We start from the raw sequence: 24,850 nt of genomic DNA on the forward strand, positions 1-24,850 counted from the left end.
AACGAGATTCATAGGGCTACACATGGCTATTGATTTACAAATAGCGGGAGACTAATGCTGTAATCCTACAATTTGAGGACACGGGTGTTATGTTGTTGCCTGTAAAATGCATGCAAAATAGCAAACAGGCTTTGGCATGTGTGCGGTCTATTGGGTTCACAGGTATTTGTAAGTATTAATTTGGTATTTGTAAGTATTAATTTGTAAGGAAAAGTTTTGTTGAACGTGTTTTCAATTGGCTTTTAAATTAAAGTGGCCTGGAGATTTCTTCTTAATTGAAGAAAGAATAACTACTGTACCTTCCGTGGTCCAAATCCTGTGGAGCAAAATCCTAAAGTTGGACAGACACGGCCACCGCGCGGACACAGCGGACACAGCGCCCCATTTTATTGGCTGACAGCGAACGTGACGTCACTTCCTGCGTACGACTTTCCCCGGGAACCCGACTTGGCGCGGACTCTCCTGTTGTTGTGTTGACCTGCCGCCGTCGTGTTGAGCAGCTGTCACTGAGGCAAACGGTAAACGGTGAAAAAAAAAGTGTAAGTCATGGCTCCGGTATCAAACCCAGAGAAAGACGCGGACGGACCGGACGGCGGTGAGTTCGACTTTCGCGTCGCTTGCTTGCTAGCTAGCTGACTGCAGCGCCAAAGATGTTAGCTAACGTGTTAGCTAGCTCGCACTGTCATTTTACAACAAGCGACCCGCTGAGCCCACAGATACTGTCGGTATCAAACGCAGTAGCCAGCCGCTTAAACCGTTTTCCATTCTTAAGACCGGTTAATAGACTCGGGTAATGTTCGCTAATTTTAACTTTAGCGCGCTGTTGTGTGAGTTTTAGTCACGAAAGAGTCCTAAGACCGACGTTAACCACATTGCCATTAGGTGTTGGTGTATTTTTAACGTTAAGTCAGACCAACGGCTCCATGTAAAGCTCACATCGAGTGTGTGTGGCGGGCATAAAAATGTGCAAATCAGACGGTGGTGTTGATACCTGCTTCTGGGTCGCCATGTCGTTGTGTCTCTGCCCCCCTCCTCAGCCGATGGAGGGGATCTCTGCGGCCTGGCGAGGTCTCGCTCTAAACGGGAGAAGCGAGAGAAGGTGGGAAGGAAGTCCGCACTGGAGCAGCTTAAGAAAGCCAAGCTGGGGGAGAAGATCAAATACGAGGTGAAGTTGTTGTTGTTGTTGTTGTTATTATTGTTACACCTGTGGATGTTGGACAACCACTGCGTCATCACTTATCAACTCAATCTCTATCTTGGGAATTGTAGCTTGATTGAAAGAGTAAACACCAGATGAAATTATACCAATAACCATTAATCTTAATGTTTTTACTATATGTTTAATTCAGCCGTCCTTGTTACATAGTTAATGGTCAACCCCGCTTTTCCTTTTTCCAGGTGGAAGAGTTTACTAGTGTGTATGAAGAAGTGGACGAGCAGCAGTACTCGAAGATGGTACGAGACAGACAAGATGACGACTGGATCATTGACGATGGTGAGTCCGAGTCTCCGGCTGCGTCCGCGGTGGCAATACGGGCGGTGGTGAGTTCTAACGACAAAGTTTCACTGTGCCTCTCTTCTTTTCTCTTCCCCCAGATGGAACTGGATACGTGGAGGACGGAAGAGAAATCTTTGACGATGATTTGGACGATGATGTAGTTGAAAGCAAAAAAGGTAACGTTGTTGGGTTGTAACAATGTATGTGTATTGTGTGTGTGTGTATGTGTGTGGAGGCGGGGGGGTGTACAGTAAAGAGGAAATTCATTCTTTGTGTGTGATTTTATTCCCAATGTGTTTTGCAGGAAAAGGTGCTAAAGGAGCAGACTCAAAGAAAAATGTGAAGAAGTCTGCTGTAGCCAAGCCCAACACCATCAAGAGCCTCTTCATGAACAGTAATGTCAAGAGGCCGGCCGAGGTGCGTTCCTGTGGCCGCTGCTGTGCTCAGTGCGGATTTGTAACTTACCGTATTTTCCGCACTAAACGGCGCACCGGATTAAAAGGCGCACCTTATGTTAGGGAGACCAGACGTCCTCTTTTCCCCGGACATGTCCTCTTTTTTAACCTAAAAAATGCGTCCAGCAGGGATTCTAAAAACGTCCGGGATTTTGCTTCGTCGGATATTTGTGTTTCTCTGGGTCTTTAACAAACTAGTTATTCTGCCCTTGAGTGTTGTAAATGGTGTCTCCATTACGTTCCAGCTTCTTGCGTGAGCTCTGACTGTAGAAAGAACAGTCATTGGTCGACCGATCTCAATGTTGCCAGATACACGATAATTATCCTCCAAATGCGACCATTTTGAGCCTTTGGTACGATAGGTGCTCAGTGTTGTTGGAAATGGTGAACATTTCCAACCTGGCAACACTGAGCACCTGGCCGCCTCCCATAGTTGCATTGTGTACAGCACGTGACAGCTCGTGCAAAAAGGTTTTTCATACTGAAACATTTTGACAGCGCCGTGTACAACCAGTGTGGATCAACCAATTGATCCATATATAAGGCGCTCCAGATTATAAAACGCACTGTCGTTTTTGGAGAAAATTAAAGGCTTTTAAGTGCGCCTTATAGTAAACGTAATATAGTACGTAAGACATGTTCTACGCTGTTCCTGCATTGACCATATGCACAATCTTATCCGTTACAGAAAGACGTGGACCTGTCCAAAGATGACCTTTTAGGGGACATCTTGCAGGACCTGCACTCTGAGGTATACACCCTCTGTTGATACAGGGGGATAGCAAATTGATTCATCAGCCACTATCTCCACGTCGTCAATGTCCCCCCCTACCTCTGATGGGCTTTTGATAATCTCTTACCTCCGTCTTCCCAGAAACCGAGTCTTCTGACTCCACCGCCAGTGCTCACTCTCAGGAAAAAGAAGTCTCTCGGTGCGCCCATGAACCCGTTTTCGATCAAGCCTCAGATGCCAAAGGTATCCCTTAAACTTTTAAATCGTCAGAGGCGTCTGTGAACGACTTCACTGTTCTAATTGTGCAGTTTCAATTCATTCGTTTTAAAGTGTTGCATGGCACTTCTTTTGATACCAGGAGTCGCCCTCTGCCTCGGGGTTCAAGGCCAAAGTTATCCGACCCCCACCTTCTGACCCGACGCCCACGTCATCAGCCCGCCTCCCCGCCCCCGCAGCTGCTCCACCTGTAGAGAAGCAGACTGCAAAAGTGGAGGAGATGGATGAAGAGAGAGGTCGGAAAACACGGATACAACTCTGCTCGCCTTTTCTTGCCTCGAGCAACAAGCGTGAACTCGCTTTTTGTGAAAATGTGTTCTCTCAGTTGGCGACTCTCTGGCGTTTGACGGGGTGGACTTCGATGAGCCGATGGAGGTCGGGCTGGAGGAGGAGACGCCTGAACTTAAAGATGACGCAGAGCCTTCAGCGAAAGAAATTGCAGTTAAAGTGGAGCCCAAAGCGGAGCCTCAGGACCCGGTGTTATTGTGAGTCTTATTCTCTTTATGGCCTTTTTACTTATGTTGTTTCGTGCCTCATCAATTGCTCTACGTACATTAGATGTGCTTAGTTAACAAGTGTCTTTCTTTCCCCGTCCAGGTCCGGTAGGCTCGGGAGCGCGTGGGGACAGGAGGAGGACGGTGGAGTCGACGAGGCTCCGGCAGAGATACAGGTCGACTCCAGCCAACTCCCGCTGGTGGAGCAAGCAGGCGGGGAGAAGGTGTTTCGCTTCTACTGGTTGGATGCCTTCGAAGACCCCTACAGCCAACCCGGTGAGGCATATTCTTTACCTTCAGTGAAAATATATATATATATATATATATTTATAGTGAATGCTGTGACGTGTTATTCCTACATCCGAACGTCCCGTTGAGATTTGTAATGCACATCCTGATATCTCCACTTCGCCAGGTGTGGTGTACTTGTTTGGGAAGGTGTGGATCGAGTCTGCGACGTCTCATGTCAGCTGCTGTGTCACCGTCAAGAACATCGAGCGGACCTTGTACCTCCTGCCTCGCGAATACGTACGTTTTCTGCTCGCTGGGGAGGATTGCAGAATTCTTCACCTTTTTTAATATATTTTTTTAGGGCGATGAATTATACCCTTTAACACAAGCTATTTGGTCTTACTACTGTAAGACCAAACCTTTTTTTTTTTTAGCGGGGAAGTGTTTAATTTAAAAAGTTGCTTTGCTGTTTCCATGAACAGAAAGTGAACACCAAGAGCGGGGAGGTGACAGACTCCCCCGTCGAAATGATAGACGTCTACCAGGAGTTTAACGAACTCTCCGAGAAGTTCAGAATCATGAAGTTCAAGTCCAAGGTGGGCCGGACTCCACTGCGTTGATGCAATCTTCTGCAATCTGGCGAGTTTGTCCTGTTTTTAACCGCTGCTTTTCTTTTTTTTACCCTCTGCAGAAAGTGGAGAAAAGCTACGCTTTTGAAATTCCAGATGTGCCCACTCAGTCCGAGTACCTGGAAATCAGATATTCTGTGAGTGCAGGTGCACACCTCTCCAGATGTTACGTAGAAGTGGTCAAGGCGTGCATGATTTTTGTTTCATAACCTATTTGTTAATGGGTTAATCTTGTGCAGGCGGACTTCCCTGCCCTCCCTCCTGGCCTTAAGGGGGCGACCTTTTCCCACATCTTTGGAACCAACACTTCCAGTCTGGAGCACTTCCTCCTCAGCAGGAAGATTAAAGGGCCTTGCTGGCTGGACATCAAGACGCCCCGTAAGGATTATTCGCCAATAACCGATTCAACACCTTTCGTTCAGTTCAACTCTTGTTTGGATTTTTACGAGATTTGTCTGTGTCAGAGCTGATCAGCCAGCCGGTCAGCTGGAGTAAAGTGGAGGCTCTCGCCCTGAGGACTGACCTGGTCACTGTGGTCAGAGACCTGCCCCCTCCGCCGATTACCGTCATGTCCATCAGCCTCAAGACCATCCAGAACCCAAAGACGCACCACAACGAGGTCAGCATCATTTGGAGGATTTAGGATCATTTAGCCGTGTTATTCTTGCTCGAGACCCTGAGTGAGCGAGGAGCTGATGATGTAATTGCTCCACTGCAGATCGTGTCCCTGGCGGCACTCGTCCACCACGAGTTCCACATGGACAAAGCGCCGCCGCGACCTCAGTTCCAGACCCACTTTTGTGGTAAGTTATTTAGACTCAACAGATGAGTAGAAATCTGAGAACTTTTTATTCCATTCTCTTTTGTCTTTGCAGTGGTCAGTAAACCGGCGGACTGCATCTTCCCCTACGACTTCAAAGAGGCCGTGAGGAAGAGGGTGAGTGGTCACGAGGCTGCGGAGCTCAGCTTGGAACTAGAAACAGGAAAACCTCGCGTTTTTTAATTTGCAGAAAGACTGTTGGTTCACGTGTTTTTAGGCTAATGACACTCGTAGCGGTGATGGGAAATTAGCTCGCAAAGGGCAACCAACGATTTATTATCGCTGGTTGAGTCTCGTTGTATTTGTCCCTCCTCCGTCAGAACGGTAAAGTGGAGATTGCTTCGACAGAGCGCACTCTGCTCGGCTTCTTCCTGGCCAAGATGCACAAAATCGACCCCGACGTGCTGGTGGTGAGTAGAAGATGTTCCCATGCCATCATCCCATTCAAGTTCAAACGGAGGCGCAGTGCTTCCGTTGTGGTGCAAAGGATTCTGCTCATTCTCGCTCCTCTGCTGCAGGGTCACGACATCTTTGGTTTTGACCTGGAGGTGATTCTGAAGAGGATCAGCGTGTGCAAGGTTCCCCACTGGTCTAAGATCGGTCGCCTCAGAAGGGCCACTATGCCCAAACTGGGGGTAAGAAGAAGAAGAAAAACTACAACGAAAAATACATCTTTTTATAAAATTTCTATTCCACATTGAACATCACCATGCACTGTTTTATGCGGCAGGGTCGCGGCTCCTTTGCAGAGAAGAGCGCGACCTGCGGTCGCCTGGTGTGCGACGTGGAGATCTCCGCCAAGGAGCTGATTCGCTGTAAAAGTTACAGCCTGACTGAACTGGCCAGTCAGGTGTTGAAGACGGAGAGAGCCACAGTCCCTCAGGAGAACATCAAGAATCTCTACAGGTTTGTACGGCCTTGAATCCGATCGGAAAGTAAAGACAAGTTGGAGTTGTTTTCCCAAAAAGACGTGGGTCCTAAAATGTGTGTGTGTGTGTGTCAGCGACTCTCCTCACCTGCTGTACCTGCTGGAGTTGACGTGGACGGACGCCAAGCTGATCCTCCAGATGATGTGTGAGCTCAACGTGCTGCCGCTGGCCCTGCAGATCACCAACATCGCTGGCAACGTCATGGTAACACTTTTGTTCTTTAGCTTCATTGAACTGTAAACTCACGGCTGCAGAAACACAACGAACAAACATAAAATGTTCCAAAAAAATAAACTTACCGAGCTCAAATAGAGAATCTCAAATTACGATTAAAACTCCAATCAGTCATACGCTCAATTTCATGAGGCCAACATCCAAGTAACTTGGACATCCAAGTTGTTCTTAAAATGGATCTCGCTCTCTACTGATATGACTTAAAAACACATTACAGAAAAGCAGTCATGGACCATCATTGACCTGAATGCAAAGCTCAAAAAACAAAGTCAGGAAAACAAAAGTCTTGCTTTTCCTGTGAAAAAAGCTTCATAGTTTAGAGCCAGCGCTGAATGATCAGCTAGTCTGTTCACACTACATCGACAGGTGGGGGAAATGGCATTTTATGCTTCAGTTGTTCGGTTGGACCTCACTTCTTCTTGCGCCGCCTCCGCAGTCTCGCACGCTGATGGGCGGCCGCGCCGAGAGGAACGAGTTCCTGTTGCTCCACGCCTTCCACGACAAAGACTACATCGTCCCCGACAAGCCTTCCTTCAAAAAGACCCAGCTGGAAACGGTAAAGCCGCGCGAGGCGTCTTCTTTAACCAAAGGACGGCACGACACACGTGTCACCCTCTCATTTTTTTTTTTCCCTTTCTTCCTCACTCTGTCGCAGGTCGAAGGCGAAGACGAGGTGGATGCAGGGACAGGCAAGCGGAAGAAGAAGGCGGCCTACGCTGGAGGTCTGGTGCTGGATCCTAAAGTCGGTGAGTGCGTGCTCCGGGTCTACTGTCATGTTTCGTGTTCTGTGAGCTCCCTTTATCTCTCTCCCCTCCCCCACCTCCCCCACAGGTTTCTACGACAAGTTTGTGCTGCTGCTCGACTTCAACAGCCTGTATCCATCAATCATCCAGGAGTTCAACATCTGCTTCACCACCGTCCAGAGGGAGGCCCAAAGCACGCAGAAGAAGAAAGAGGTGCGTGTGTGTGTGTGTGTGTGTGTGTGTGTGTGTGTGTGTGTGTGTGTGTATTTACAGGTTTATTGTAACCTTGCGTTCATAAATAAATCATCTAAAACTATTTGCATTAGCAGACATGTTTCATAGATCGATCGATCACGACATCGTCCCCACCAGAGAAAACTTCCCGGCTCACTTTCGTCTCTTGTCTCCATGGTAACAGGAGGACGGCTTGGAGGAGATTCCCGAAATTCCAGATACAAACCTGGAGATGGGAATCCTGCCCAAAGAAATCAGGAAGCTGGTCGAGCGGCGAAAACAGGTCAAACAGCTGATGAAGCAGCACGACATCAACACAGACCTCTACCTGCAGGTACACACACACACACACACACACACACACACACACACACACACACACGTAAAGGTAACCCAAGCTCCACTTGCTCTTATTTGAGGCTGTCTGTCCTTCAGTATGACATTCGTCAGAAGGCGCTGAAGCTGACTGCCAACAGTATGTACGGCTGCCTGGGATTCAGCTACAGCCGCTTCTATGCCAAGCCGCTCGCCGCGCTGGTCACACACAAAGGCCGAGAGGTGAGTCAAACCCCTGAACTGCACCTCCGATATACTTCACTCAAGTTGTTCACCGAGAATATCCTTGAGTCCTTTTTTGTGTCAAAAATACTAGATCGAAAAAAGAAAATAGTTGGTCAAAAGGGTTCATGGGAAATTTAAAAAAAAAACATTTTTTTTTTTAAAGAATTATATATTTGGTCGAAAAGTAAAAATATTTGTTCATCTAGTGACCTTTTGAATGAGTCAAAAGAAAAAGAAGCAACTCCACTTGAATCCACATGAGGGCAGTGCTGCATAAAATAAATCGTGGACCACTCCTCCATTTGTTTCCTTTCCTTCTGACTCCTTCCTCATCTTCTATTTCTGTTTGGGATTCCTCCCATTGGTCCTCCTGTTCTCTCCGTGACATGACCCCCCCCCCCCCCCGTTGTCCTTCCCTCCCCTGGTTACAAAATATGATTATTCCCTCGCGTTCATTTTGTCAAGATGAGAGACCTGTTGTGTTTTCTGTCATATTAATAGCTCCGTATTTCCCCGTAACATAACATGCCCCGGGCGCACACGCGCACGCACGCACACACACAACGCTCACACACTCTGCATGCAAAGTATGGTTGTGTAATGACTTCCCCCAGCGCACATACACAAATGGAACAAGACGGGCGCACACGCTCAATAAATCCTCGCACAGAGGCGTGTGTCCTACATGACACAAACGGCTAAATCTGGTATCGTAACTGAACACCACACACACACACACACACACACTCGCACTCTCCCACCATGTCTGTCATAGTACTCATGTTCATTTAATGAGCTCCAACCGTACACATCCTCAGCAGAGGCATCAAGCTTTGCCTCGGGGGAGTCCTTCATTAAGATCCCCTTACACACTCATTGTGTTCTCTAATCGAGGGCATGGCAGTAAAAGTGTGTGTGTGTGTGTGTGTGTGTGTGTGTGTGTGTGTGTGTGTGTGTGTGTGTGTGTGTGTGTGTGTGTGTGTGTGAGAGAGAGAAAGGTGCACACTTGGTTCTGCGGGAGCTTTGCTCTCTGCAGACTTACTGCGTGTGTCTTTTTTTAAAAGCCAAAGATGGATGGTGTTAAATTAATTTTACTTTGTGCTGCATTTGTGAAACTGAAGATCGCTGGCGGTTAATTCAAGTCGGCATTCCGAATAGTTAAAGGGCCTCGTCTGACATAAACAGTTTGTATTTGTAAACAGACTGCCTTGCTTTCTTTTACTTATTAATTACAATTTAACCACAAGGGTCCCTTTAGCATTATTTAAGTGTTTTTACCAAAATGGTGGCAGTTGAGGTTAAAAATGATACAACATTTTGGAAAGGTTTTCCATTCACGTACCCGACAATTAGGGATGATTCAATATAACAGTTGATCATCTGTGAGTGGAATTGTATTGTGAGGAGAACCTATTCAAATATCAGTACACAATTATGTAGAGAATACAAAGTATTTGCATTGCGTTCTTACTTCACAAAATTCCTTTTTTTTTTTTCAATTTGTCAAGTTTGACAAAAAGCAGAATATTTATATTACATGGACATTGCAGCGGTTACAGCACCCACAAAGCACCACGATGTTTGGACAACGCACACAGGAGCAACCTGTCCTCTCTGCATCACCCGCGATAACGAGGGGACGCTCGTCTTTCTCAGCGCGCCGCGCGGGGAGAACGTGGATCAAAAGGTCATCAGTCAGTGCCCCTCTCCCCCCGGTTAGCTGATTTCCTGGCATGCACCTCGACCTGCTTTGCCCAATCTGTGTTTTTGTTTACTTTTGTATCCAAGTTCCCGGGCGTCTCTATTTATACGGCCGGCATCAAACGGCCGGGTGTCCCGGTGTGGAGGACGCTTGTTCTCCCCGTGACCTTTATCTCCTTATGACCCAGTTGCTCTGACTGGACCTGCGTCTGACAAATCCAGTTTAAAATGCAGTTTTATTAAAGTGCTTCTTGTGGGGCGGGCGGGGGAGTTGGCGGCAGCGGCGTCAGCCTCCGACCGTACGCACGCCGGCTGGCTCGCGGCCGACGGGCGCTTTGGTACAGGCGACGGTTTGAAATGCCGGCGAGCCAAATAGCTGGCGGTAGTTTCCGACCGCGGCGAGCCAGAAGAGCCGGCTCGTCACATTTGCGCCCGTAGATGTGGGAGGCTTTTTATTTTTGCAATTGTAACACGTACGCCGTCTGCAGTATAAATCCCCCCCCCTACCCCCCTCCGCCCCCCTCCATCCCCCCTTCATCTGTTGGGACGAGTGTTGGGATGAATGTGCACGTGTCCTGTTTATTTATTGATTGGCTTGACTCATCTTTCTCTCACTCTCGTTTTAAATTGAGGCCTAACCCACCCACCCCTTCACCCCACTCACAGCAGTTTCTCAGCCCGAGGAGGGTGGGGATGAAGGGAGGGAGCGAGGGAGGGAGGGAGGGGGGACCCTTGGCGGTGAATCCTCTGATCAGAGGCACCAAGTTAAGAGGGGAAAGTCCCCACTTAGCCCCCGTCCCCCCCGTTGTGTGTCCGCTCCTTCCGTACGTTTCGTTTCTCACAAGCGCTGCTGGCTGAACTTTGCCCTTTGTCGCTGGACCATTTGTTGTGGCCCTGGTATGTGCGTGCGGTTATTAATGGGGGCGGTGTGAGGGGGGGGGGGTATTAAGGGGAAGGTGAAGGTTTAGGATTACTCAGCCACAGATTGATGTCCCCCTCGACCCCCATCGGTGTTATTTCGGGTTTCTTTTGTGTGTTTGCCAGAGGACAGTTGGCCGCGGAGAGAAGCGAGCGCACAAAAACCATGACCACTCGCACACATGCGGCCCGTAATCATCAAGCATAAGAAATGCATTTGTCATACCAGGAAGACCCACCCCCACCCTCCAACTTTGACCGACTGCTTTGCGCACAGCGGTTGAACGTAGAGAGCAGGACTCCTCCTGCAGAGATGGGCTGCAGGGCGAATGTCTGAGGAACGCTTTGTGTGTTAGCGTGTTAGCGCGGTAGCTTGTGTAGGTCCTCCTCATCGTCAAGTGATGTTAACAACAGAGGCCGGCAAGAAGCCGTTGATTGGGCCGGAATGCAAATTGGTTTGACATTTGACCCCTTTGCCAGCAAACCTGACAACTATTAACAGGTGTGTGTGTGCGTGTGCGTGTGCGTGCCAGTCTGCTGTAATTGAGTCTCTGTCCTTGTGTTTAAAAACAGCATGACAGTAGCTCCTCGTTCACATTTTCGGATGGCATGCGGAGTGAGGGCGAGAAGCTTGAGTAACGGGGCGGCGGGTGTGGAGAGGTCAAAGTTTTGGTTTGGGTTAAACCCCAATGTGCGTGTGTGTGTGTGCGTGCTTGTAATGAAGTCTAAGTAAATATTACTGTGTCTGGTGTCCATTCAGTTTCTGTATCATTCTTCTTGTCTCACAAATCATTTCGGATTAGCGTGTGTGTGTGTGTGTGTGTGTGTGTGTGTGTGTGTGTGTGTGTATTATTGTCCCCATTTCTTTCATTCAGGCGCTCAAGCGCTACTCCTGCCTGGGATTCACACCGGTCACTTTTACATTTCCCAGAATTAGAATTAATAATACACACGCTTGCCAACACTGGTGTGTGTGTGCGCGTGCGCATGCTCCCGTCTGCTGAAATGAAGGACGCATGTTTCCATTGGACCTGCAGTCCGCAGCGCCGGCTTCACTCCAGGCCGGAGTGGGCTTAACAAATAGTCACATGGGAGCAGCGCTGCTATTTCGGCAACGTTGGCTCGTCTGTGGGGGGGGTCGGAGGGGGGGCCATGCGACCGTGGACGGGACAAGGTTTCACAATCCAAACAGCGACTTTGGTAACACCTGCTAATGAGGCTACGTGCGAGCCGCCTGCGGGGGGGGGGGATTATGATTGAGTACAGATTGATCCGGCGCGTGGCGTCTCTGGCACCGCTGCAGCTGTAAATGAGAGGACGATTAGAGGGTCGGGTTAGCAGACCCGGGGGGGGGTGGGGGGATGCGCGTTGCTGAACTCGACCCTATACTTTCACTGCGTTTGTGTTATTGAACTTTTTAAAAAAGGCGTGACAGCCGATGCTTTAAAAGAACTCGCCCCCAAAGTTGTAACTCCAGGGAGAACGCTGGACTGTGAGTCTTTAATGTCTGCGTGTGAGATTGTGTGTGTGTGTGTGTGTGTGTGTGTGTGTGTGTCCCACCCCCTTGACAGTAGTGTGTTCCTCCACAGGTGCCGTTTCAGTCGGTGGCCGACTGTCATCCCAAAATGCTTTTCAGCTGAGTGCTTCTCTAAACAATCGTCACTGGTGCTCCGGGCTCTTTTTACAACGGTTCTCTGTCGCACTGAAGTTTAACAGGCTCTGACCTCCTGTGTGTGTGTGTGTGTGTGTGTGTGTGTGTGTGTGTGTGTGTGTGTGTGTGTGTGTGTGTGTGCGTGTGCGTGTGCGTGTGCGTGTGCGCGCGCGGAGGGGCATGCGTTGCGTTTTGTGCGTTCCTCTGGATTGTCTTCATTGCCTCCCTTCAACTTGTGTAAACCATGTGTCACTCATCCGGAGCAGATCAGTTAAGACTCTGATTCCAAATGACAATCTGGCAAAAGACTAAAGATACCTGGACGACGGGTTGGTCTTCACAACAAGACACAAACCCCCTCTCAATGAGGCCGGGGCGACCGGCCGAGGAACGGGGGCGGGAGGGGGTGGTTGGAGCCAAATATCCCAACGGGGCCGAACCACTCGTCAATTAGCGCGATGAGCTGGTGCGCACACAGCCGTAATTTGTTCACAGGATTGTAAATGTATAGAATCTATAAATCCCAATTCATCTCGTGCCTGTTCTGAAATCTTTGGCTGGAGTCCGGTTGAGTCATTCGCGGTGGCACCACCTCCCGGCCACATCGCTGGGGGGGTCAGTGTGTGTCCTCCGGTCTCGGGGCAGATTGTTGGGTACGTTGGGTTTTGCAAGAAAAAAAACAAAGTGAAAATGTCGCACTGTGGGAACACGTGAACTCTGTGGTGCTGCCGGGCCCCAAATTACAGCCACTTTTTTGCGGGTTTGTCTAAAAAAAAAAACCTCATCCAAGTGATACCTTTGTGGTAGCGATTAGTACGGCCTGAAGAGGAAGGACGACTTGATGTAACGATTCCCATTGTTAGAAAATAAATAAATGCTTCACCCCCCCTTGCTTAAACTGCTCAGTTACTGTCCAGGCTAATTAACTGATGAGGGGAAGAGGCAGGAGGATGGAGGGATGTTTAACCATGTGACATAGAGGAGCTTTGGTGATTGGAGGGTTTTTAGCTGGGTTTTAGACCAGGCAAATGTATTTGTATAGCACATTTCAACAACGGGGCAAGTCAGTGCTTCACGTGAAACCGTAGGAAACGTAAAAGAGTAAAAGTAAAGACATTTAAAAAGAATGAATAAAAAACAGACGTTAAACAAGAATGCAAGTTGCAGCGCAGTTGATGACATAAACAGTACAAGAAGATCCACCTCGTCCGAGAATCTGGTTTAATTGAAGGCGGCCGCAGACAGAAGCACAAAAACGTTTGTAAAGCCAATCTAGCAAATCTTCACAACTCTATTTGAATTAAATGGTTCATTTGGATGCAAGTTCCTGGATCTCATGTTGACTTAAAAGTCTTTCTGTCCAATACATGAATCCCTCTCGGATAATGTGGTAGATTGTGTAAGCGCTTCACTGAAGGACGACATGAAGTAATACGAGTCGAGCTTTTTCAGTTGTCTTCCCCAGTATGAGCGGCATGCGCGGTGCTGACTGATGTAGTCATCGGACGGACAACACACACACACACTCTCTCTGTACCCCTTGGGGGGCAATGTGTTTGCATTGGTCCATTTAGTATGTGTGTTGGTATGCGCTTAAAGATGAGCGTTCTCTGACACACACACACACGCACGAATTGCATCATGGTCAAACCGCTCGTCTTTCACGCGGTCCATTCCTCAAAGCGGTCTGTCCTGCTGAGACTGGCGGGCGTATGGAAAACCTAAATGAGTCCCCACATCAATTACATCAACGCATTCTCACCTAAACCCCCCCCGGCTCGCCTCACTTTGTCTCCGTCTCTCCCGCATCTCTCGATTCGTCTCTCCTGCCTGTCCTCTGATCATTACGCGTTAGTCCGTCCCCCTCTTTCAGCGAGTCTCCCCTGGGCCGGTTCGTCTTCGTTACTGATCCAAAGCCCGTATGTTCCCTTCGTTAGACCGGTGCAAAACACATGTTCACCACCTTAATAAAACAACCGAACAGCGCTGTTAGTTTTAGGTGTACGCTATATTTCAAATGTTTTTATTTCATCATTTGTGCTCCTTCAAAGCGCTCGAACACTTAAGCAAACTGGCCGAGGCAGCAGTGAACTGTGAGGTAGAATGACTCTTTTTTTTTGTCAATGGAGTGCAACATCGATAATTATAATGGCTTCACTTTCAAGCCGGAAAGAGCCGTCCGGCAGCAAGACAATATTGTAAAACAGTGAATACTTAAACTGGTATTGATGGGTTTTTTTATTAGGCTTTTCAGCTTCTGCCGGACCAACCTTTGTAATTGTTAGTGTTGTTCATGTCATGAGAAAAAATGTTTTATGAACACGTGGAATATTAAAAAGGGAGTCGGCGCGGCTTTACTTTGGGCTCAGTCACATTTTAACTGGGATGAAAGCTCTTTTCACATTGTGATTGAAGGCTTTTGTCCCTCAAAAAAGGGAGCTAAGTGTTTAGTTATTAGGTGTATCAAAGATGTATTTCCCTTTCCCCTCCCTTTCTTCGTCGCCTGAACTAGCGGGAGAAGGGCGAGTCCTCTTGTCTGCACCAAAGCTTAGCGGCACAATTTAGTGCGCCTGTGCTCTGGGCGGGATTTGTGTGTGTGTGTGTGTGTGTGCGAGCGTGTGTGTGTGTGGGGTGAGACCTTGACCTTGACTGCAGTCCCTAACGGAGGAGACTGTTCTTTGAATGATTCACCCCCCCCAGCCTGCCGCTGTACAGCGGTATGTAGCAGCCCATAAAGCATGCTTAAGTCCCACTTTGGTTTCAGGGAGTGGAACACCTCCACCCGCCTCCTCCCTTCCCTCCAGGTCCGGCCACAGCCTGACCCCGCCCCTTCCTCACACTCTGAAATAGCCACGTCCTTGTCCCCACACGGCGCACAAGAGGGGAGTCGGGGGTTTGTGTTTATATGCGGCCGTGGTTGATTGAGGAGCAGATTGCTGGTGACAGGTCACACTGCGTTCCATCCCGCCGACCCCCCAGATTAGCCATCCGAAGGTCCCCGTCTCCCCCCCATCCCATCCCATCCCATCTACCCGCTGCACTCCCCTCCTCTGGGCCTCCACCTGTTGGGATCGCTCCGCTGCTCAGATCTCTCCCTCTGCCGCACACACACACACACACACACACACACACACACACACACACACACACACACACGCAGTGGAGAACCTGCGTTAACAGAATTCTCCTCTTTGTCCGTCACTCACTCTGCGGGTGATAAAGGCCATTACGAGTCATTAAGGTGTGTGAGTGTGTGTCTTGGCTCGGATGTGTGGGGGTTGAATAGACGCCTGTCACAGCATGCTCTCATAATTGCCCTCTTAGCCAATTATCCCCCATTTAAAAGCAAGTCACCTGCTCCGCTCCGATGTCCACACAAATGCTTGCGCGCACACACACACGCGCGCACAGAATAAATAACATGGAATTCATATTTAATCATTGTTTGTTCCTGCGGGATTTGTTTGTTTACTGTGCTGAAATGCTTAATATGCAGTAATGCTTTTTGTTGTTTGTGTTGTTGTCCTTCAGATTCTGATGCACACCAAAGAAATGGTTCAGAAGGTGAGTTATCAACAAGCTATTCTTCTGAAGGAAATGTTGAAATCTTTGCAGGATTTGCTCTTTGATCTGTGTCTGTAATGGTGAATGTGACAACTATTTCTTACATATACATTAGTACATGATCCATTTATTTTATACAGGCTGGTTCACTGCAGACACGTAATTCTTATTTCTATTATTATTCATCTTAATTAATATTTAGTGTGTGAGGAGAAATTAACATGTTACACAAACAGCAAAAATATGGGAAGGAAAATATTGTATGTATTTGAATAAAATAAAGTAGTATAATATAGAATAAGAAGTTAGAGGGGAAAAGAGTGTATTGAGCCCATTTTGTATTTTAAAAGTCCACTGTTGCAACTAGCAGTTATTATATGTGAACGATTTGAAATGCATTAAGTGTTGCTCAAGAAAGTTGTTTTATTGTTTAATTATTAAACTGATGTATGCTGTTCCTTATAAGACCGTCCATTAATGTCATTTTCTACCTCTGTGACTCAGATGAATCTGGAGGTCATCTACGGAGATACCGACTCCATCATGATCAACACCAACAGCAGGTCTCTGGAGGAAGTCTACAAGCTGGGCAACAAGGTGAAGGCCGAAGTGAACAAGCTCTACAAACTGCTGGAGATCGACATTGACGGCGTGTTCAAGTCGCTTTTGCTGCTGAAGAAGAAGAAATACGCCGCCTTGGTGGTGGAGAACCACGGCGAAGGACGATACAGCGTCAAGCAGGAGCTCAAGGGCCTGGACATCGTCCGCAGGGATTGGTGCGACCTGGCCAAGGAATGTGGAAAGTACGTCAGAAAACCAACAAACCCCCCCCAACACACACACACACCAGGTATCCGCTTCACGGTAAAATGTGCTCCTCCGCTCTCGCAGCTACGTGATCGGTCAAATCCTGTCGGACCAGAGTCGCGACGTCATCGTGGAGAACATCCAGAAACACTTGATGGAGGAGGGCGAGAAAGTAGCAGCCGGAACGATTCCGCTTAACCAGTTTGAGATAAACAAGGTGAGGGCGCGGCTGTGTGTCTGTTTCACAGAATCATCACTTGTCACTTGAGTGCTCGGCTTTCTTGAGATAAGGCCGTAATGGTCATCAAAGGCAAATGTACCTTTGCAGCGGCGGATTTTACAGTCAATGATTTACTTTGCCGCCGCTTGTTCTACGGGGGAACGCGTGTTCTCACGGCCGCCGGCTACGGCTCATTCTTGTGTCGCACGCCGTCGTCGACCAGAAGGGCCGGGGCGTCCCGTTTTCTGATCGTCGCTGCTGTCGCGCTTCTCTTCCCTCCAGGCTCTGACGAAAGACCCCCAGGACTACCCCGACAAGAAGAGCCTCCCTCACGTCCACGTGGCTCTGTGGATCAACTCCCAGGGCGGCCGGAGGGTCAAATCCGGAGACACTGTGTCCTACATCATCTGCAAGGTGTGTGTGTGTATGTGAGAGAAACACGGGCGTGTCTTTCGAGACACTGGTCCACTTGTCCTCTCAGGGGGGGGGCGCCGTTGTTAAAAGTATTTTCTGTGCCCCCCCCCCCCTCCTCTCCCCAGGACGGCTCCACGCTGGCAGCCAGTCAGAGGGCCTACGCGCTGGAGCAGCTTCAGAAGCAGGAGGGCCTCAGCGTGGACACCCAGTACTACCTCGCCCAGCAGGTCCACCCCGTAGTGTCCCGCATCTGTGACCCCATCGAGGGCATCGACAGCGTGCTCGTCGCCACGTGGCTGGGTGAGCTGACGAGCCGTGGCTCTATATATATATACAAATATAGAGGACAAATGTATGATGAAATATTTAATTAAAACCCGGCGAGGGAGACTCGTCTTCTGGTGACCAAATGACCCGTTTGCAGTTTACAGGCATACTGTTGTATAAATAAACAACGACCATGTGGTATTTGCGGGGCACCGCTTACTTTGAGTGATGGTACTGATCTCTCTTTATGGACGCGGCAGCATCAGTCAATACTCCGCATCCGTGGTGTGGTGACAGCTGAGGCAGCCGAAGATAGAAAAGCCGTCACAACAGCCTAATAAAAGTACAAAATAGATGTTTTATTGTTGTCTCGTGATAAAAATCAAGTAGCTTGAATGGAAAATTGCACAGTATTCTGCCCGTCTGTGTTACAAACACTCTGTGGCGTAAACTAGGATTCTCTTCTACCAGGTCTGGACCCGAGCCACTTCCGTGCTCACCAGCAGTACCAGAGGGAGGAAGAGGCAGACGGCATGCTGGGAGCTCCGGTCCAGCTGACCGACGAAGAGCGCTACAAAGACTGCGAGAGGTTCACCTTCGCCTGCCCTCAATGCGGCACTGACAACGTCTACGACGGCGTCTTCGAAGGAGCCGTAAGTCTTGGTGTAACCACGTCAGCCGCCACAAACATCCTTCTTTTATCCTTCTGTTTACTGTTTTTTCTACACTGACAGCATTGACAAACTCATGAAAATGCATATCGACCCAGAAAACTTTTCAGAAAATTGGTCTTTTCTTTTCAATTTGGTATTTTCGGTAAGTCTGCTTCATCGCCGACGATGTGTTTCCCAGGTGCAATGGATTAATCGGTAGAGCAGCCGCTCGACAGTCTGCGAGCGGAGAAGAACGTTTTTTTTCAAAGGCAAAAGTCAAACCTCCCGTGAAGGATTCATGCTTTAGTCATCCTCCATATTGTGTCTCCGTCTGTATTTTTAGACAGCTGCCTGGCTCCAGCACAGACTCTGTTTTCATTGGCATAGTTTGGACTCCACGACTTGAAAAGCCTTTCCACAACTGCTACACACACACACACACACACACACACACAGTGATCTCCTACCATTTGTCAGGCCAAGGTCGTTTGTGTGTGTTATCAGCTTCTAATGAGCAGCAGGGCACGCAGCCGTTTCCCATCTGAAAGATACCAATAAAACTGACAACCCTGTGTCCTCCGCTGGCAGAGAGCGCTCGCATTAAATTAAAAAGAGGAGTGTTATACGCACTCCGTAAAGGTCATTACGCACCGACGTGTGTCACTGAAAGGCGCGTTAAGCATACCAGAAAAAGCGGTAGATTGTGGTCAAAACAACTCCTTCCTACTTAAACTTTAATATGAGGTATTGAAAAGTTGGTTGAAATAATTCCAAACTCCAGACCAAACCAACCGGCGTTCTTTCTGATTACCGCTTAATTTCACAGCATGCGTCAGAGGCCGGCGGGCACACACACACACACACACACGCACGCACGCACAGAGAGAAACTGATAAGACGGTACGTTAATTAGGGTGGTGAACATGGTCTAACAGCTCAGCGAGAGTGGGAGGACAGGCGGGGCCTTGACTCCAGCACTGACACAGAGCCGGAGATGGTAGGAGGCAGTGATGGATGATGGAGGACAGACAGAGGAGGAAAGTTGTTTGATGGTTGGTTGGGGTACACGGGGGATGAAAGGATGGAGCGTGGAGGCAGAACGAGCTGGACCGAGCTGCAGGGATTTCCCAGAGTTCTGAGGAGCCAAAACGCAGCTGAAAAGCAGTGAGGGTAGATAAATGTTTATGGAAGGTTTATACGGGTTTGCAGGGGGCTAATTATGCCGCAGACCGTTAGGATGATATCTGTTTTGGGCCTGTAGACGATACTTGGAGGTGTGTGTTTTAGATTCCACGTTTTCCACCTCTCACAGAGGTCTCGCACATACACAGAAAATACTCTGGGTGATTTCAAATATTTTGTTTTCATTTCACGGCTGTAAATTAACTGGTGAGTAAGACGTTTTTTTTTTATAGATACAACTTATTTGGGAGGGAGAATCCTGTTATCAAAATGAAGTTTGGAATGAAACCAGTGAGATAAAAGAGCAGGAGGGGAGGAGAAGAAGAAAAGGACGAGGCGGATAGGCCAAGATGGAGCCGGTTAATGTGTGTAGCTGCATATTTAGGGAGTCAAAGGAGTTGATTGATTTGCACGGGCAGAAATTGTGGGGTTTTGTAAAAAGAATGAAGTAGGCAAACAAAAAAGCTGTGTGCGTTTTTTTTTTTTTCCCACTGCCGTCAACGCGACAGTTAAATGGACTTCAAGTGTAAAGGAGTGTTTTAAAGCTGTTGCAGTTCGTTTCTGTTAACTACTCAGCGTGGTAGCGTTCACTCATTGCTATAGAGGTCACGTTGACCTGTTTTTTTTTTTTTTTTTTTTGCCACTTCTTCGGGCTACGATGATGTTAAAGTGTCCTGCTTTTAGCCCGTACACCTTCCATCCCACTGCCATGTTGTTCACACTCGCATGACGACGTACGTATTAAAATAGCGTTGCACAGCTGCTCGAGAGCCGATTACACAGCGCGTTACGTTCTCTTGCTGTTCTGAAGGGTTTCGCTTGGATGAAGAAACAAAAGCCAAAGCAACCCGACTTCTGAGTTCATCAAACGGTTCCCCAAAGGCAGAATTCTGCCCGTCGGACTCTTGCCAATGAGCCCGGCTCGATTTGCGCGATGTACATTTTGTCGCCGTGACGCATCTTCTCCGTTTCAGGGATCGAAGCTGGAGCCCAGCTTGATGCGATGCTGTCACGTCCCCTGTGGGTGTCAACCCGTCGACTACGGCGTCAACATCAGCAACAAGCTGCTCCAGGACGTCCGGCGCCACGTCAGAAAATACTACTCCGTGAGTACTTTCGCCGTTCGTACGCCGGTTGGTAACACAACTCTCTCACACGCACTGAAAGAAACACAAGCGCACACACGTACATGTGCGTACTTGGCAACTGCACGGGCGACTTTTCCATTTAGTGTTCAACCCTTTTTCTCTCAAGGAACTTCAGTTAATTCCCAAATCTATTCAGCACACATGCTGTTCTCGATCAAAAATACACAATGAATGCAAATCCACGTCCCTCAAAAGCTCTTCTTTTTAAACCATTAGTATTGCAAAGCATTGTGGTTGTTTGTGTGCCACTATCAATCAACGGATTGCCAAAGAAATTAAATGAACGCTTCAGCTGACATAACACGGGCTGAAGTGTTTAGAGCGGAAACCTCTTGTGAAAATTGACCTTCCTCTTAAGTGTTTATGAAAGGGTTGGACTGCGTTTAACACAATGTGGGATTTAACTGATTCAGTAATGACGAGCGAAGCCATCAAAAACTCTGCGGAACGGGAGTTGATGGAAGCCTCAGCAGGGCACCGCGCTGACATTTTAAAACCAAAGAGCACATTATGCCGGCAGAAAGGAAAAGAGCACGAGAAAGATTGGAAGGAGCACGATCTGTGAAAATACTTAAATGGCCATTCTTACTCTGAATACCACGTTTAACATGCACACTCTGTCAGTTTCTGGTGAAGGTTAAAAGGTGAAATTTAAATGATACATCTGGGAGAAGTGAATCGCTGGAGATACGGCGAGAGCTAAAATACAACAAATCCAATGTATTTGACTTTAAAGATGGAGTTTGGTTCAATACTGCTCTCGGCTTTGATAGAACACTTACTATGTTGGATTATATGCTTTACAGAGTGAATTATTGTCGCAGTTAGTCACATTTTACCGTCTCGCAAGCATCCGAAGTGTGGAAATATGGATCCATGATTTCCCACTTCACGGTTCAGATGTCCACGCAGACGAACACACATTGAATATCGACCCAAACGTCAAATATATTTAATGCTGCCGCCGGGCGTCTGTTCTAATTGTTCACCGATTTTAATAACTCAATTTTGGAGCCTCTTTTAGACTTTTTTTGTATTCGGCCCAAGATATCCAGGTTTCATTTCATTTTTTCAAAAGTACGATCTATATAACATTTAGCGCCTGACACCCTCCGGTCAGAGAGTCGCTGGGGTTACTTCCATTTCCAGACAAAAGTACTTCCTAATCCATATTTTTCAAAGGAAAGAGGTTTGTGTCTTGTGTCCTGTTTTTATTCAAGCATGAAATTATTAATGGATAAAAAAATCATTTTAAATACTGCAAATAACTAATAATGATGCGTTCATTTACAATCCAGTCAGTCAGTTTAGTCATTCTAAGGAACCATCCAGATGTTTCCTTCCGCCGTGGCTTAAAACTTCAGGTAGAATTTCAGGGGACCAAGATTTTCCTCGGTGGGCTCCAGCCGCTTTATTCGGTGTCGATGTCGGACTGAGTGAGTCGGACTGATGGGGCTGTTGGCACCGCCGATGGAACAAGACACTCGCGCTGCCAACAAACCACTTCCCCATCATGCACTGCTGCCACCTGGCCAGGAATGCCGCCGCCATCACTGCCGCCTGTCCAGCACGTTGGTGTATGATACCTGCACAGCACACTCCTGGCATTGAGAATCGGTTTCCTTTTAACGGTACAAACGGTACAAATTGTCTGCTAAACCGCCACGTGTTAGCACGGTTAGCATGTTAGCACGGTTGGCGTGGCGTCCAAGAACCGCCTCGCGTGGCCGTAGTTTCTCAATCTAGCTGTTGTGTAAACTGAAAATTACCAGTTTGTCCCAAGTGCCTGTGTTGTCTTTGTAGGGTGTCCCCCCTCCTCCCCGCTCCTCCCCCCTGCCTGGTAGCTTCCAACACCTTTTCGTCTTGAGCGGGTGGAATGTCTGTCTGTAAAAGTGCGTATGTGTATGTGGGGGTAACTCTCCCACAGTGCTGAACAGAAATCAATTAGTTGGGTGAATGTGCGGGGAGTGATTTCCCCCCCCCCCCATACACACACACACACACACCCCTTATCCCTTTTGTCACGATGTGTGAAACAGCTGCTGCCGCTGAATACTTACACCTCGCACGGCAACACACTGGCACACACGGACACACCACTGGAGGCTGAGCGGCAGCGGAGACGGCACACACACACACACACACACACACACACACACACACACACAGCGGGGCAAAGAAGAGGGGTAATATTGTGTAATTAAGGATTCCTTTCAGGCCGAGGGAGAGTTCAAATAGAGCTGTTTGTCTGGCCAGATAGTGTGAAAGCTCTGCAGCTCTGTGTGTGTGTGTGTGTGTGTGTGTGTGTGTACAAGAACATACGTGCATGTGTGTAGGCGTCCCTAAGCTGGGACCACAGAGACATTAATCATTAGTGAAATTACCTCCTGCCCCCCCCTCCTCCCCTCCACCATTATCAATAAACCAGCCCCCCTGAGAATGGGCAAACACTTGTTCACTCCCCACTTTCCCTCACACACACACACACACACACACACACACACACACACACACACACACACACACACACACACACACACACACACACACACATAGTTGTCATGCTTTCCTCCCCTCATACCGCTGTCTTTGGCAAAATGAGAGATTCGCTTGTTTCCTGAACCACCCAATTCTTCTTTTTCTTTTTCCCGTAACCCCTCCCATCTAACCGCCGTTGCCATGGCATTTAACAAATTATTGCAATTACCCTCGTCATGCGGGTCGCCCCTGGAAACGGGCTGAGGGGCAAGAGTAGAAAGGGGGAGAGCGAGAGAGAGCGGGTGAATGAAGACCAGAGAAGGTGATAATCCTGTTTTGAACAAAAGGTCAAATTGCTGAATAGAGAAGCTTTGATTAAGCGGAGGAGGTACAAAGTGGAACCGTTTGAGCTCTTTTCACTCCGTGTGTGTGTGTGTGTGTGTGTGTGTGTGTGTGTGTGTGTGTGTGAGTGTGTGTGTGAGAGAGAGAGAGAGTGCGCGTTTGTGATGTGGACAGATTTTTAGGTCCATTCCCTTTAGAGCCGGACGTGTAGACTTTCAGAGCCGGCGAAGGCTCGTAGGATTATTCCGACGCATTAAGAATTATGCAAAAGCATCACTTAACTCTTCATGGAATTAAGGTGATATATCCGTTACTACGTCGACGTCGTGGCACGAGAATAGATGCAGTCTTAGATGTTAATATGCCGCAGGTCATTTGCTGTTAAACTGCTGTTCTTTTATTTGCCTTTACAACCAGAGTAATTCTATCCCCTTTACCGATGATTAATCTCATCTCATTCGATCCACTCGACCGCTTATCCAGAGCTGACTATCAAAATCCTATTTTGTGTACAGGAGCGATGTCACTTTGTTATCGTTTAACAATTGGACAGTTAATAGATTAGTAGTAGAACGTGTTTTAACAGAGCGACTGATCCGTACCCGATGATGGGGATCTTCTTAAGTGTCAGACCACCAAATACATGTTGGAACTAAGCCGAGCCGAGTGCTTTGGAAAGAGAAACGAGCCGCCGGAGTCAGAGGAGGAAGCAGAGAGCGGCTGTGTTTCCAGGCGGGCCCCTCGGCGCCGGGTCCTGCCTCTATTTGGTTAAATCATGCGTTAAATTTGACGTCTGCATTCAGTGTGTCAGGTATCCACTGTAGTAATTATGCAATTATGAGCCTTTATTCTCTCACATCCGACTGTACACCCCCCACACCCCCCCACCCCCCCTCCACCCTGCAGCAGTGAAATGCCTCAATTATATATTTCTCTCTACCGCATCAGAGTCCTCATGTGCACCTTGTTTTTAGTGGTTTATATGTGGCTCAAAAAGCTCAAATGCTGCACTTCTCTCACTGCTCACCTCGCTCTTTATATTTGTGTGTGTGTGTCTGTGTGTGTTTGCCCACATTAACGGAGCACAGGAACATCGTTGGTATCGTTTCCTTCTTTCAGCCCTCACAGTCCTGGGAAGTTGAGCCTCTGATGTTTATCTTATTAAATGATTTTAATGTGCATTAATGGTAATCATTTAATACGTTTGTGCTCACACTGAACACAGAGTGTGTGTGTGTGTGTGTGTTCATTCATCTTGTATGTCCCATGGGAACGGCGGTGTGTGCCAAGGCTTGTGTCACAAGAAATAACAGAGCGAGATCAAACAGCCGCCCATTGAAAGTCATCTCCCTTATCTCCCGCCTCCGCCAACCATTGTCCTGCATTCGTCTTTATCAGAGACGAGGAAGCCGTCTCGTTTCCCATGATGCTCAGCTCTTTGCACAAGAGCCGCAGAGGTGTTCTGGATAATTAGTCCTGGAGCACGGGTTTGTGGGTAAAGCTGAGAACTGTGGGACTTACTAATTGATTTTTTGTGTGTGTGTGTGTGTGTGTGTGTGTGTGTGTGTGTGTGTGTGTGTGTGTGTGTGTGTGTGTGTGTGTGTGTGTGTGTGTGTGTGTGTGTGTATTGAAGTAATTATCTCCCCTTATGTCTGATATTTCCTGTTG

The 24,850-nt window shown here is 48.1% G+C and overlaps 1 protein-coding gene across 2 annotated transcripts in view; it reads left to right on the top strand.

Moving 5' to 3' along the window:
* The first annotated feature begins 3 nt into the window (after positions 1 to 3).
* Positions 4 to 24,850, top strand: part of pola1 (polymerase (DNA directed), alpha 1) — a 37,853-nt gene continuing 13,006 nt past the window's right edge. The window contains exons 1-33 of one of the 2 annotated variants that reach the window (XM_040167039.2): positions 4 to 595; positions 1,038 to 1,165; positions 1,399 to 1,495; positions 1,597 to 1,674; positions 1,803 to 1,915; positions 2,642 to 2,704; positions 2,828 to 2,929; positions 3,045 to 3,198; positions 3,288 to 3,447; positions 3,560 to 3,732; positions 3,872 to 3,984; positions 4,170 to 4,283; positions 4,379 to 4,453; positions 4,556 to 4,694; positions 4,781 to 4,935; positions 5,035 to 5,119; positions 5,192 to 5,253; positions 5,457 to 5,546; positions 5,655 to 5,771; positions 5,867 to 6,042; positions 6,140 to 6,269; positions 6,736 to 6,855; positions 6,955 to 7,045; positions 7,131 to 7,255; positions 7,461 to 7,610; positions 7,712 to 7,834; positions 15,639 to 15,671; positions 16,176 to 16,474; positions 16,563 to 16,695; positions 16,981 to 17,112; positions 17,238 to 17,412; positions 17,851 to 18,032; positions 20,189 to 20,320. In XM_040167039.2, coding sequence (XP_040022973.2) covers positions 547 to 595; positions 1,038 to 1,165; positions 1,399 to 1,495; positions 1,597 to 1,674; positions 1,803 to 1,915; positions 2,642 to 2,704; positions 2,828 to 2,929; positions 3,045 to 3,198; positions 3,288 to 3,447; positions 3,560 to 3,732; positions 3,872 to 3,984; positions 4,170 to 4,283; positions 4,379 to 4,453; positions 4,556 to 4,694; positions 4,781 to 4,935; positions 5,035 to 5,119; positions 5,192 to 5,253; positions 5,457 to 5,546; positions 5,655 to 5,771; positions 5,867 to 6,042; positions 6,140 to 6,269; positions 6,736 to 6,855; positions 6,955 to 7,045; positions 7,131 to 7,255; positions 7,461 to 7,610; positions 7,712 to 7,834; positions 15,639 to 15,671; positions 16,176 to 16,474; positions 16,563 to 16,695; positions 16,981 to 17,112; positions 17,238 to 17,412; positions 17,851 to 18,032; positions 20,189 to 20,320 — 4,068 coding nt within the window. In that variant the 5' untranslated portion in view covers positions 4 to 546. Of the gene's footprint in view, positions 596 to 1,037; positions 1,166 to 1,398; positions 1,496 to 1,596; positions 1,675 to 1,800; positions 1,916 to 2,641; positions 2,705 to 2,827; positions 2,930 to 3,044; positions 3,199 to 3,287; positions 3,448 to 3,559; positions 3,733 to 3,871; positions 3,985 to 4,169; positions 4,284 to 4,378; positions 4,454 to 4,555; positions 4,695 to 4,780; positions 4,936 to 5,034; positions 5,120 to 5,191; positions 5,254 to 5,456; positions 5,547 to 5,654; positions 5,772 to 5,866; positions 6,043 to 6,139; positions 6,270 to 6,735; positions 6,856 to 6,954; positions 7,046 to 7,130; positions 7,256 to 7,460; positions 7,611 to 7,711; positions 7,835 to 15,638; positions 15,672 to 16,175; positions 16,475 to 16,562; positions 16,696 to 16,980; positions 17,113 to 17,237; positions 17,413 to 17,850; positions 18,033 to 20,188; positions 20,321 to 24,850 lie in introns of those variants that run through there. The other variant, XM_078096560.1, reaches the window with a different exon arrangement.

This window comes from Gasterosteus aculeatus, chromosome 21 (genome assembly GCF_964276395.1).
Source record: "Gasterosteus aculeatus chromosome 21, fGasAcu3.hap1.1, whole genome shotgun sequence".
Taxonomy (NCBI): Eukaryota; Metazoa; Chordata; class Actinopteri; order Perciformes; family Gasterosteidae; genus Gasterosteus; species Gasterosteus aculeatus.